At 42.8% G+C, this 12,591-nt stretch overlaps 3 protein-coding genes across 7 annotated transcripts in view; 1 reads left to right on the top strand and 2 right to left on the bottom strand.

Annotated features, from left to right (window-relative positions):
• The window catches only part of LAMB3 (laminin subunit beta 3), a 79,404-nt gene that overhangs the window by 13,617 nt on the left and 53,196 nt on the right, over positions 1-12,591 (top strand). Inside the window, exon 1 of one of the 2 annotated variants that reach the window (XM_068918561.1) lies at positions 4,119-4,223. The exons of the other annotated variant lie outside the window; for it this stretch is intronic. The gene's annotated coding sequence lies outside the window, so the exon portion shown is untranslated. Of the gene's footprint in view, positions 1-4,118; positions 4,224-12,591 lie in introns of those variants that run through there. 2 annotated transcript variants of the gene reach the window in all.
• On the bottom strand, positions 367-4,867 carry LOC104142317 (11-beta-hydroxysteroid dehydrogenase 1). 3 transcript variants are annotated; one of them, XM_068918590.1, is made up of 7 exons: positions 4,609-4,727; positions 4,334-4,481; positions 3,788-3,945; positions 3,082-3,193; positions 2,754-2,939; positions 1,627-1,770; positions 367-1,142 (listed from the first exon to the last, which is right to left on the bottom strand). In XM_068918590.1, the coding sequence occupies exons 2-7, from the start codon at positions 4,455-4,457 to the stop codon at positions 922-924; spliced, it is 945 nt and encodes a 314-aa protein (XP_068774691.1). In that variant the 5' UTR covers positions 4,458-4,481; positions 4,609-4,727; the 3' UTR covers positions 367-921. The 3 variants fall into 3 exon arrangements, with proteins under 3 accessions (XP_068774691.1, XP_009670475.2, XP_009670476.2); XM_009672180.2 differs by lacking the exon at positions 4,334-4,481 and having other exon boundaries at positions 4,609-4,867; XM_009672181.2 differs by lacking the exon at positions 4,334-4,481 and having other exon boundaries at positions 3,815-3,945; positions 4,609-4,865.
• Positions 6,133-12,516, bottom strand: LOC104142316 (11-beta-hydroxysteroid dehydrogenase 1). Of its 2 annotated transcripts, XM_009672177.2 has the most exons (7): positions 12,361-12,516; positions 11,217-11,308; positions 10,476-10,606; positions 9,754-9,865; positions 8,881-9,066; positions 7,903-8,046; positions 6,133-7,078 (listed from the first exon to the last, which is right to left on the bottom strand). In XM_009672177.2, the coding sequence occupies exons 1-7, from the start codon at positions 12,390-12,392 to the stop codon at positions 6,858-6,860; spliced, it is 918 nt and encodes a 305-aa protein (XP_009670472.2). In that variant the 5' UTR covers positions 12,393-12,516; the 3' UTR covers positions 6,133-6,857. The 2 variants fall into 2 exon arrangements, with proteins under 2 accessions (XP_009670472.2, XP_068774692.1); XM_068918591.1 differs by lacking the exon at positions 7,903-8,046 and having other exon boundaries at positions 6,724-7,078.

The raw sequence follows: 12,591 nt of genomic DNA, 5'->3' as shown, positions 1-12,591 counted from the left end.
TTCATGCAGTTCAGCCTAAATCCCTATTTGGAATGAACTGAGGCCCCTTTCCCCTTTGCTTATTAACCATGTGGCTCCCCTTTATAATCCTGTTCCCCATGCCCCCAATCTAAATCTTTTTTGTTAATTTTTTAATATAGCTTTGACCAGGTCACTAAGGTATTAAATTTTTCAGTCAAGCTCCTATGAGTCTCCTTGTCTTTCCTGCAGAAACACTGGAGTATGGCTTGTGGGTTCAGCTCTCTTTCACGTTAATTGCCTTTTACTTAATCTCTTCTTCTGTGACAGGGATGTGATAAAATGAAGGGAAAATATACGGCAAAAGCATATACAAATATCAGAAGGCCCAGGATCCTAGTTTGTATACTTCTCAAAACATTTTAAGTTTTAATGACTTGCAGGTTTTCTAGTGAGGGAATAGTTTCTAGACGTTGAACTGCAGTAAGGCACAAAGCTTAACTTTATTCAGGCTGGAGTGGCCAGCTGCCAGCAGAGAAAATCCACTGATAGGGAAATTCTGCTGTCAGTACACTTTTCTGAATTGTTTATTGATCAGAAAAAGCTAGTTACAAGAATTTGTTACTAAAACAGACATTTGCATGCTGTGTCATAGATTTCTGATATGCCTTCTCTTAAATTGACAGCTTTGAGGAGGCCCTGTGTTCCCCGGCCATGTTGCTTTCAGAAAAGGTCCATGCGCAACATCATAGGGCGGGATTTTTTTTTTTTTAAACATCTGTATGAGTGGGGACACAACTGCTCAGATGTATCACTGTGAAGCCACTCTGGTGACATAGCAAACAGCACCCAGAATAGCTGGATTAATACCAAAATCGTGTGTCCTGCACAATGTTCCGCTGTGTTCCTGTGGCCTCATGCTGACATGCTTGCTGCCTTAGGAGGATCCACTGTGTCCTATAGCTACTTTTTTTTGATATTTTCCACTTTAAACTTGTTTCTTATGAGAGAATCAAGGAAGTCTGGAGCCCAGTCTCGAAGGAAGAGCAGACTCCTCATGGTTGAGTATGGATAGTATAGCTCTCGCTGGCGCAGTGCTCCGCTCTTGATGATCTCCAGCGCGCACTCCTCCTTTGGTGCGGCTGTCCCACGAATCGCATGGGGAATGGTTTTCATAGCACTTTCTAGAGAGAGGAGAGCAAGAAAAAGTGATGTCAGATGGAGGGAGGCTGCAACAGGTACTAGAGGCTCAAAGTTCAGAGGTATCCATGGCTTCATTTAACAAACTAATAGAAATGCTGGGGATCAGGTTTATTTCCTAAAGTTTAGAATATGTACAAAATTACAGTAATATCCTTCCCATGCCTTTCCAACTCTCAACTAATTCTAGAACCAAATCCCCATCTCCCCTGAGTTTATTACAAGGATAGTTGAGTCAAAGGTCTGGGACCGCTTTTTTTTTTTTTTTTTTTTTTTTTTTTTTTTTAAATGTTGAGCTCCTGTTTCCAAAATTGTGCCGCCACTTAAGGGCTGAGGTTTCAGCAGTGCTGGGGAAGTAGAATACTGGCAGATCTGGAGTGCTTTCTTCTGTCTAAAATGCCTTTTCTGACTTAGCAATGGGTGTGCACAGCTCCTAAATAGTGAGGCCTAGATAAATGTCAAACTTACCAGTATCAATGAGGCCCAGGACACAGAGTGTGATGGAAACATTGACATTGTCAGTGATGAATTCCTGTCGCAAGGAGCTGAAAAATCCATCTAAGGCAAACTTGGTTGCAGAATAGGGAGCAATAAATGGTATGCCAACTTTACCTGGGATGGGAGGCAGAACGTCAGTGTTCACATATTGCACCAGAGTACTGTCCTTGGAGTAGCTAAAATATTTAGATTTAGAGTGACTAAGTGATCTATTCTGAGTACTTGAGAGAAATAAATATATGAAAGGATGTTTAAAATGAGGAGGAGAGAAACAAAAGTTTTCCTAACTTAATTTTCCTGTAGCATGTGACATATAGTGACATGAAGTACATTCAGTTGTAGGTGATACTGTTCTTCCGTTCCTGCATTACGCATCCATGTGTAGCAAATGCATAATAAATGGCCATGCACATAAATAACATGCAGTGGCATACCATCAACTGTAATGCATAGTATTTTTCTTAGTTTGAAAGTTAGATTTAATGCTGAAGGTATGCTGCTGTGATAGGCCCATCAGTTTTGTGTAGTCCTTGGCCTTTATCAGAGAATGCTTTCAAGGCAGGTTTTGTTGCTTTGATGTTAAGAAAGAACCGACGTATAACATCTGTCTTCAGCATTTGCTATCGCTGCTTAGCAAGATGTGGGTTTTAGCAGCCCCTCCCTGAACTTCCTGTCTCTGGGCTTAGAGGTACAGCTCCAGCTGTGCACCCTTCATGGATGCCTGTGGAGCTGCAGGAAAGAGAGATGACTTGCATAGTTTTTAATCTTCTCATCCCAGGTTTTGGCAGGAAGTTCAGCTAACTGCAAACATAGGACCTCAGGAGTGTGTATCCCTCCTTCATGGAGAAGACAGTGGGTAGGTTGAGGAAGAATGGGGTGTAAACTATAAGTTTTCCAGATGACTTAACTTGCACACTGGGTGCACAATATATACAGATTCCAATCCCAGCCAGATAACTTCCTGCCTTATGGTCCTTATTCCCTCCTTTGAGGAAAAGCTGCAGATGGGATCCCTTGCAGGCAGTGGAAGAGGCTTAAAATCGGAGAAGAGCGTGGCACTGGCTGCCCTGGGACTCCCTAGCCTGTCTCGTGCTCACCTGCCATGGATGAAACGACAACAATGCTGCCATTGCTGCTCTTTAGCATTGGTAGGGCAGAAACAGTCATGGCCACGTAGCTGAGGAAGTTGGTCTCTAGGAGCTTTCGTATGTGTCCGACATCCCCATTGAAGTAATTGAGATAGCTGTGACCGACGTGGTTTAAGATAACCATGTCAAGGCCTCCTGGAAGCAGAACATGTTTGTTATGGGCAACTTGCATCCTCAAAACAAAAGCCTTTACTTGTTGGCTAGAACACCTTGAAACATAACTTGAGCAAGGGGGGTGTTGGAGGTTAATGAGGAAAAGGCAGATCCCACCACATACCCCAGGCTGTCTCAGCCTCTTTCACCACCTCCTTGGCAAATGCTGTTTTCTCCATGCTGCCACTCACATAGCGAGCAGATGCTGCACCCAGCTTGAGGCAACGCTCCACAACCTGTGACGGCAGTGAGAACAGTGTTAGACACAGGTACTCCTGTGTCAGCTCCCAGCATCCTGCAAATGCTGTAAGCTGTCTTTTGGGCCAGATAGGAAGAGCATGTCTTTCTGCCCATTGGTAACTGTTTTGACTTCATGGGAGGAGATGTATTGCTCATATAATTGTTTCTGGCTGCAATGAGTTAAACAGTGGCACATCTGAGCCAAATATTTAGTGTTTATAGAAGATACTGAAAAGGGATATGACTGCTTAGTTGATTCTGTTGCATACTGGGAACCAAAACAATTCAGACTTTGACAACCATAAGGGTTGATCAGACCAAGATCTGGGCAGCCTAGTATTGTCCTTGGTGGTGATCAGCGTCTAAAACTGCAGACTGTGGAGAAAAATGCTGTGCTGTCAGCATTGAAAATACAATCTAAAATGGTGTGAGGAGTTCCCCAGGTTCATGCTGGGGAAAATGGAACAGCGAATCTCTATGGTATCTGGCATCCTCATGTGCTCTGGATAGGGTGAACATCCATGCACTTTTTACCTGTGGGATTCTGGATTGTAAAACTTAGTCTACTTGATGTTATGGTGGCTGGGCACCTTGGGAGTGCTCTGTTTTGCATTTACTTTCTGCAACTTGGCCTCCGTCCGTGCTGTGATCAGGATATGGGACCTCATGCGTGCCAGGTGATAAGCCATCTGCTCTCCGATTCCACTGCTGGCGCCTGTGATGATGACCCGTTTCCCTCTGAGCATCTCTAGAGAGTAGGACACAGCATCAGACCCCTAGTGCAGGCCCATGCTGTGCCTGGCAGCCCCATGAGCCAGAGTGTTAGTTCTCCAAAGCCCTTGAGAGCAGAGTCTCCTCTCAGCCTATTTCACCTTTGTTCCCAGATAAAGGGATCAGGGAAGCTACACGCAGAAACACTGCACTACTGTAACATGCAGCTGCTCTCACAAACCCAGAGTGGAATTTGCTCCTTAATCCTTGTCTGAACTGGAGTGCACGAGAGATCTAAGCTCTGCGGTCCATTCTGTGAGTAAATTTAAAAGATGACTAGGGTTTGACTAAGGAAAGGATTAAACATTTAAAATGGATAAATGCATATTTTCAGACAAATTCATTTGCTGAAATCAAACACTTACCATGTGATCCTAGCAGAGCCCAACCGAAATCCTGTGAGTTTCTCCTAGATGGTGCAGCATGCTCTGAACAGTTGCACTGTGCTATTGCCTTTGCCAAAATTCCCCTTGACAAGCTCTCATCCATCCTTTGTATTAGGAGGTTTACCAGCTGCATTTTGAAAGGACCATCAAATTGCACATGTTTTTCTTTATAGAGCCGCGCTGCTACTCTGACGATAGCCTTGCTGACTGTGGTTTTAAAGCATGCTTTTTTTTTTTTTTTTTAAGTGACTTACCTTCTTTGAAATTCTCAGATGCTGAGTAAAAATAAAAGGCCAGCAGCACTCCCAGCAAGGGAATGAAAATCTTCAGTAACAGCCCCATCTCTCTGCCAAAATACAGGCAAGAAATAAACTCTGCGGATCTGATCACAGAGGTGGAGTGGTAGATGTGTTGGTAGGGTGAAAATTGGGCTGCAAGTGAAAGCAGTTTTTAAATTGACTTTTGTCTTGCCTAAGTCTGACTGTTGATATACCTATTGGACCTTTTCTTTGCACTTCCTGTAATTCAGCAAACATTAACGTAAGGGAGAACGTCACTTTGGACTATATGCTGTCCCTTGGCACCCTTTTCCCACCATGAATTTCAGGCATATTTTCTGAGACTGTTGAAGGGAAGACACTAAAAAGCCTCTTGGCCTGATGGAGAAGTAGGCTTGTTGTTAAGTGACTGCCTTTGGAGCTGGGAGACCTGTTAATGCAGGCTTCCTTTCTGCCGCTTCTTCAGGTGCGAGACAGAGGCAATGCTTCACTTCCTCACTGGTTGCCGCAAAGGTTTATTAATTGGAGATAATCACCATGATACAAGTTCATATGAATATTCAGAAAGAACAGTGTTGGCAAAGTTTGTGTTTTTAGATCCTTATCGTTATTTTCAGCTTATCTTATTTGATATCACCATTTGTTATACCTAAAAACATACTATGTCTTGAGGAATCCACTGAGGCTGGTTGCAAAAGGCAATAACAGTGCCAAATGAGTTTATAATAAAAACCTTTAGTTTCTACAGATTTGGTGTGTCAAACTGCTAGGCATCTGTCTGGGCAGATGGAGAAGTAATTTGCAAATAATTCTCAAGGAGAGAGCCTAAAGGACAGGTTACTGCAGGAGATCTCAGGATAAGGCAAAAAGATATGTTGTTGGGGTTGTAGTGTGCATTCCTAATTTTCTTTAGAAAGTGAGTAGCAAAGTGATTCTCGGGAGTACTTCCAGTGGGAAGTTTTTGAGGGGAGGCTTCTCACTACTTCATTTCAGAACAGGTAACGGCTTGAAGGGCAGGTACTAGTTTTGTCGAGGATGCATCAGCACTGCCAAGATTATTGCCAAATAGCCGTAGCTGCATTAGATGTAAATGCAGCAGCTTGGGAGCTGCTGCTGGAGGAAGTGAAGTAGCATAAAGCTTGCTGCTGGCTTGATGCTTAGGTTTTGCATTTAGTGTCTATTGCTTCCAGTGCCTGAGCTCATGGCTTATAATGGCAATACTGCAGCTCTGCTCTGTGTATCTAGAAGACATTTTGCTTTTATGATATTTCTGTAAGAAATGGTAATCCTGACAAAAAGCTATGTGGAAAAGCCTTCATTTAAGTCAGAAACTAAGTTTAAAAAATAGACTAAAAAGACAGTTATTCCTGAAATGAAATAATAACTGATTATTGCAAGAATTCAACTTTCCTGTGAAAGACAAATCAATGCAATTATGCCTATTCACAGCAGCATTTGTAATGGAGAAGGGTGGGGGGAACACAGAACACACAAGACTGTAAGGTTAGTGGATTTTATTTAGTAATTAATGTTACTAGTTTTCCATAGTTTGGGGGAAGGGAATGGGTCTAACCAGATGGGATGTTGCAGCTGCAGGAAATTCCTCTCCTTCACGTCATGTACCACAGCACATGTTGTGTCAACCAGATCCTTTAGAGATGATGTGATTTACTTAAAATAATTAAACTTTTTAAAACACAAAGTGAAATTTCTAATCTGTGGACTGTCCTAATGTATACCGTTCTTCAGTAAAATAATCTGTCTGCTGCAAATATTGTATCTACCAGCAGAGGAGGCAATTGGACAGAATAAACCTTCCTAAACTGGCAAATTTAAAGACCTCTTCTCCCATAATTGGAACTGTTAGATGAGCCACAGGCGCTTAGTTTCTTTATTTAAAAATGCTCCTGGAAGGCAGTGTTGGAGGGGGTGGTTAGCCCTTATTTCTATTTAAATGCAGAAGCATCAGTGCTAGTTAAGGAGAACTGAGAGTAGGGAATGCAAAGCTGGGATCCAAACCAGCAGATGAAGGTGCAGCGTTCCACCCACGCTGGGAGCAGGAAGCTCTTCACACGTTGCTGTGCAGAGCTGTAAAACACTGGAGGATCCAGCATCGCATTCCCTAGGCACAAGGGGAGCCTGAGCTGAGATGCTCTGTGTAGCCCTTGGCACTGGTTAAAGTAGCATAGAGACATAGGATAAGAGGAAAAGTGCTGGAGGATGGTTTAGTTTTTCTTCAAATTCTCCACATTGTAGCGCTTCCTGACCAGATAATCTAGGAACTCTGCAGCCCAGTCCCGGATCAGGAGGGGTATTTTGGTAGAAGCATATTTGTAATAAACTTCCCGTTGCCGGAGAGCTCCCCCCTTGATGATTTCCAGCGCACACTCTTCTTTGGGTGCTGGGGACATCAGGACCACATCAGCAGCGGCTTTCATGGCACTTTCTAGCCCAGGAGAATAAAAGAAATTTCAGTGAGGTTTGGACTGCCCTCTGCAAATAGCCTGACTATAAGGATTGGTTAGGTATTGTTTAAGAGTTAGTTATCATCAGTTTAGCCTTCTGTGAGCTCAACTCTTGGAAGAGTTGTGTGCTATAGGGCTTCTTCATGTCATGTACAGTATGCAGCAGCTAGGGACCTCAGTAAGACTAGAGCAGGACTCTCTCTGTTCTCAGCCTTCTATGCATACAGTCCTTTCCCTGAAGAGTTCAACTTATGATGAGCAATGTGAAGGGTTGAGGAAGACCGTGTTGTTTAATTGATGAGAATGCAGGTGGTATAACTTGTAAAATAATTTATTAAAATTAGACATATCAGTATACATTTGAAAAGAGGCAATTTTGTGAGGCTAAAAATAATTTGCTGTCTGTTTCCAGTGCATGTAGAATTTTTCAGGCTGCTCTAATACATGCACTTGCATTCACATAACTTATCATTGTATCAATACATGAGAATAATGGGAGATATGCAGCTGGCACAAAGGCTTATACTCATTGAATATCAGGCTGTATCAGTCATTATGCAGTGGTTGATTTTTCTGTAGCAGTTGGTGAAGAAATTAGTTTTGAGACTCTTTGGGAGAGAAATAGTGTCCTTCAGAGCAGATGAGAGTATTTTTTATGCATTCACAGTATTTGGGGGGGGTTCGTTAGAACAGAAGCAACAGAGGTGGAAGGGAGGGTCAGTGGTGAAGGGACTTTAGGGTAGGATAAAAAGCTTAGTGTGATGTTCCGTTCCTAATCAGCCAGATCAAACAGCACTGATCTTACCAGTATTAATGAAGCCAAGGACGCAGAGTGTGATGGAAACATTAACACTCTGAATGCTGAATTCCTGCCTCAGGGAGCTGAAAAATCCATCCAAGGCAAACTTAGTTGCAGAATAGGGAACAGTAAATGGAAACCCAACTTTACCTAGACACAGAGTTAAGTTCCATTATAGCACAGAAAGCTGCACTGCATGAACCTCTGTTTTATTCTTCCTCAGATAAAGTATTTTACCCAAAGGGAATTTACTGTTAGTGAAATGTTGTCCTGGCACCTAAGTAACTGAGAATTACAAAGTATTCTCATCTGCTTCCAGCTCTCTTGAGGTCTTAAGTCCAACAGCATGTCTCATGTCTCTGCTCAGTATGAGCAACAGGCAGTAACTATGAAACTCTCAGAGAGGAGAGGCAGAGCAAAGTTTAATCCCTTTTTTCTCTGGATACTAAATTAAGTTCATCACCAAAAGAGTAACCAACATACTGGCTGTGAGATGGAGACATCTGTTATTAATTCAGTTTCCTGACTAACAGAAGTTTATTAGAATAGAGTCATGTTTTTGTGTCAATAACTGACTCTACAAATATGAAGATCTTGACCTACCACATCAAGATGAATGATCAGTCAGAAAGCCAACACAATGAGAAATGAATGTATTTCCACTTTTCTCCATAAAACTGGAGGTGTACTAGCTCTGCTGATCTATTGAGCCTAGATACTAAGATGTGGGGTTTAATCATTTCCAAGGAACATGGCTAGTCAGAAATCAAGCTGGAGCAATTAGATACCATCAGAGAACAAATGCCACTGAGAAAATTCAAAAAAAAAAAAAAAGATCTTTTTAAAAAAATTTTTGGTTTGTGTGTTAAGCAGTTACGAGACTATTAATATGCCTGGGGGTCTGTGCATGCTTGTCGCTTATGAAAATCAGCCCGTGTTGTCTTTTGACTAAATCTCATTTAACCTACCTTGCTCCACACTCACCTGCCATGGATGAAACTACTACAATGCTTCCCCCGCTCTCCTTCAGCATAGGCAGAGCAGAGACTGTCATAGCTACATAGCTGAGGAAGTTAATTTGCAGGAGCTTCTGTACGTGCCCAACATCCCCATCGAAATAACTGAAGTACGACTTGCCAATGTGATTAAGAATCAGCATGTCTAACCCTCCTGAAAGCAGAGGAGCAGGCATTAATGTTGGGTAGGAGAAGACTAAAACCAGAAGAACAGAGGCAATCCTTGGAGAACAATAACTAAAATAATTTTAAAAATCAGCTTTTTGGGTCAGAGCTGTGGCCTATCATTTTGGAACAGGGACAGTCCAGACAGTGGCTGGCAGTAAAAATGTACGTGGCTTATTTCGCTTCTCCTAGACAAGAGAGCTGCAAAAAACATTCTTCGTTGTGATTTGGTTTTTGTATTTTGAACCAGAAAAACAAACAAATAACATGACACAAGGGAGATCACCCCTGAGTTGTCTGTGGGCCAAGGGTGGGAGGAGTGGTGCTCCAAATTGAGCTGAAATACTGCATTTCTGTAGCGATGACCCATGACCAGAATAGCAAGGTTGCTACAGAGCTGATTGACAGCTTCAGCCACGGTAGCTGGTGGTGATGAAATCCAGGATTATGACACTGGAACAGGATGTTACGAGGGCACAGAGATGAAATCAAGAGGGCAATTTGGACTGAGCTAGACTGATAAAGATTGGAAAGAGGGCCTGGAGCAGCACTGGGAGCCACAGAACAGGATGCAAAGAGGAGAATTAAGGAAAATATTTCTCGTCCCATCCAGTCACTGTTGTTGCTTTTTTTTTTTTTCAGTCACTGTTTTTTTGAGAGCAAACCATAAACTTACCCATTAAATTCTCTGCCTCCTTCACAACGTGCTCAGCGAATGCCATGTCCTCCATGCTGCCGCTCACAAGCTGCGCAGAGGCTGCCCCCAGCTTAAGGCACCGTTCAACAACCTGGGACACACCAACGGGACACCTCAAACCTATTTTCCTGTAGCAGGAAGTCTGCTGCTGTACAGCTCTAAAAGAGGCACTAAAAGAGGATATCTGTGCTTGTTGTAATGTGTCCCTGACTTAAAAGCAGCAGTCTGGAGTTTCTGAGAGCGTGTTTGGAGCCTCTTAAGTGTTAAAGGGAGCCTGGAAAATTATTCCTTTGATAAATGCGTTACCCAATGCAGTCTGTCTCTTATTGGTGCAGTCTGCAATGGAATTACGTGCATGTGAGGTGAGCGGGAGTGTATATATCATTGCAGTGGAATGAGGGTGTGTGTGTGTGCGCTGGTGCAGAATGTATACATGGGAATATATGTATGTAACTAGGCAAGTTTAAATGTTACAGCATGTGTTACGTAGAATGCACGTATCTGATTTTTGTGCATGTGGAAGCCCCAGATAGCATGAATATGCGTACCCATGAATATAAATACGCGTATTTGGTATTTGTGCCATGATAATTATGTGTGCATGTATGTGTGCATATATGTGTGATATGAGATTGGCCGCCTTATGTTTGTGTGTGCACCGCCATGAACATGCATGTATGAGTGCTTAGCTTGCCATTTACTTTCTGTAGCTTGGCCTCTGTCCGTGCTGTGACCAAAATATGGGATCCCATCCGTGCCAGGTGATAAGCCATCTGCTCTCCAATTCCAGTGCTTGCTCCAGTGACAATCACTCGCTTCCCTTTCAGCATCTCTGGAGACCAAGGCACAGGGATTTAATTTATCCAAACCCTACAAAAAAAATCTCCTGATGCCTCTGAGAGCACTTAACTGCAAGCTAAATGGGCCTGTTAAGTGCCGAGCCTCTCATTCTGCCCTGCACCAGGATATCTCTTCCTTCGCCTGGGAAAAACTGCAAAAAGGAGCAGCTGCAGTTCCTAATGTGAATGCAATAATGCAGGAACAGTTCTTGACTCTTTCAACTATTTTTTCACAAATTGGGACACAGCTTAAAAACATCCTATCTATTTTGTAATAAAAAACCCCACAAAATACATTTTTCAGAATGTTAAATCAACACTTTAAAATCATTTGTCATTATTTTGTTACACATTTCAAAATGGAGCACTAAAAGCCCTCTCCATTTCAGAAACCTTCTACCTCACCTGATCCCTCAGTAACTATTTCTGCATGTTACTTGCTTGATTCAATTTCAAATCTTTGCTAAAACAATGTTCCATTATCAACAGTGCTACAAATGCTCAGACACGATTTGTTTCAAGCTCTGTACAGTTTCTATGTAAAACATTTAAATGTGGCTTTTAATATATTTTATTAAAGACAGATTCACTTTTAATACTTACCGGGTTTGAAATTCTCCCTCGCAGAATAAAAACAGAAGGCCAAGACCAATCCCAAAAAGGGAATGAGACTCTTTTGCAACCGACCCATCCCACTGTAGAGTCAGGAAATAAAGCATGAAAGAGAAGGGAGGAAAAAAAAAAAACCTCTGCAGAGCTGCTCCAGAAAGAAGCAGCAATGCCAGTCCTTTAAAACCTGTTAGCGAAGGAGCTGCAACTTCCAAAGCACTGGAAAAATCACAGTTGGATTGATAAACGTGGCAAAACCTCTGATTTGCTCCTCACTGGAGCTGGTGAACCTCGGCCTAACTGACGGTGTTGCTTTGGGTCCTGCCTGGCTCTTTTCATATTTCCTGTCCCTATGTTAAAATGCAGAATTTTGCACAACACCCTGGAAGAGGTGTGTCTTTGCAGAACAGCATCAAGTTTCACTTAGAGAACATCAGAGCAGGCTACTGCAGGTGCTTAAAAATCATATTTTATTCCCACTGGTCTGCTAATCACTGACACTGTACTCCTATACTTTGTGGGTACATACTAAGATACAATCCCTGCCTGATTACTACTTAAAGTGTCGCTGCAGGTCAGATGCAGGGAAGGCAACCTGAGCTAGATGCAATGTGACCTGAGAGGGATGAGCTGCAGGTTGCTGCGTTCCCACCAGCACTGCTGCTGCTGTGCACTCAAAGGCCCTTGACAGCTGCTTGTCATCAGGATGCTGTGCTGCAGGAGGCACTGGAGTGGGGCCCCGGATGTACATACTACCCCAGATAGTTCAGAAAATGTTTTCCTGACCCAGTGTCCCCCCCCCTAAATCTACTTATGTGAACAGATGGTGACAATAGAGAGAGCAGGGATTGAGAGGGCCGAGCTGAACTCCCCCGAAGGAGTGCAACTGCTCCAGCTCCACAGGGCTATGAGGCAGAGAGGAGGTTTGCAGTGAAACACTGAATATTCTGGGCTCTTTCTGTGAGGAAAGGTCCTTGCTCCTATGCCTCCTGTTATGAGTTTTTTCAGGAGTTTCTCACTTATTTTTTTAAGTGAATATAGTCCCAAAAAAATCCAGTAACATCCACTTTCTCACCATGTTTAGGCAGCAGGAAATTGGATGTCATAAGATCTTATATAATAGGTGAGAATTACTTACCAGTGTAGGTCTGGTGCTGTGATCTTCATCATACAGAGTAGTACGTCTTATTATCTGTCATGGTACTTATGGATTGTGGGACTCTTGTGGAAATTAATTTGCTACTGAAATTACCTTGCTAGATCCTGTGCTTTCTCAACATGGGGAAGAACTGTATTTACAAGGCCAAGAGTCTCATCTGCAGCGCAGGGAGCAGTAGCTGCAACGTGGTTTAATTTGCATAGGCACGAA

Source organism: Struthio camelus, chromosome 24 (assembly GCF_040807025.1).
Source record: "Struthio camelus isolate bStrCam1 chromosome 24, bStrCam1.hap1, whole genome shotgun sequence".
Taxonomy (NCBI): Eukaryota; Metazoa; Chordata; class Aves; order Struthioniformes; family Struthionidae; genus Struthio; species Struthio camelus.
The sequence above is the reverse complement of the archived record's forward strand: the minus strand, read 5'-3'. Positions and strand labels throughout refer to the sequence as shown.

Excerpts from the sequence above, each read along its gene's own strand:
- LOC104142317 (XM_068918590.1), bottom strand. The coding sequence starts at position 4,457 with ATGGATGAGAGCTTGTCAAGGGGAATTTTGGCAAAGGCAATAGCACAG. Across the intron at positions 3,946-4,333 it reads GGCTCTGCTAGGATCACATG|AGATGCTCAGAGGGAAACGG; the intron begins GTAAGTGTTTGA and ends CCTACTCTCTAG. Across the intron at positions 1,143-1,626 it reads CCTGGGCCTCATTGATACTG|AAAGTGCTATGAAAACCATT; the intron begins GTAAGTTTGACA and ends TCCTCTCTCTAG.
- LOC104142316 (XM_009672177.2), bottom strand. The coding sequence starts at position 12,392 with ATGATGAAGATCACAGCACCAGACCTACACTG. Across the intron at positions 9,067-9,753 it reads GGAGGCAGAGAATTTAATGG|GAGGGTTAGACATGCTGATT; the intron begins GTAAGTTTATGG and ends CTCTGCTTTCAG. Across the intron at positions 7,079-7,902 it reads CCTTGGCTTCATTAATACTG|AAAGTGCCATGAAAGCCGCT; the intron begins GTAAGATCAGTG and ends CTCCTGGGCTAG.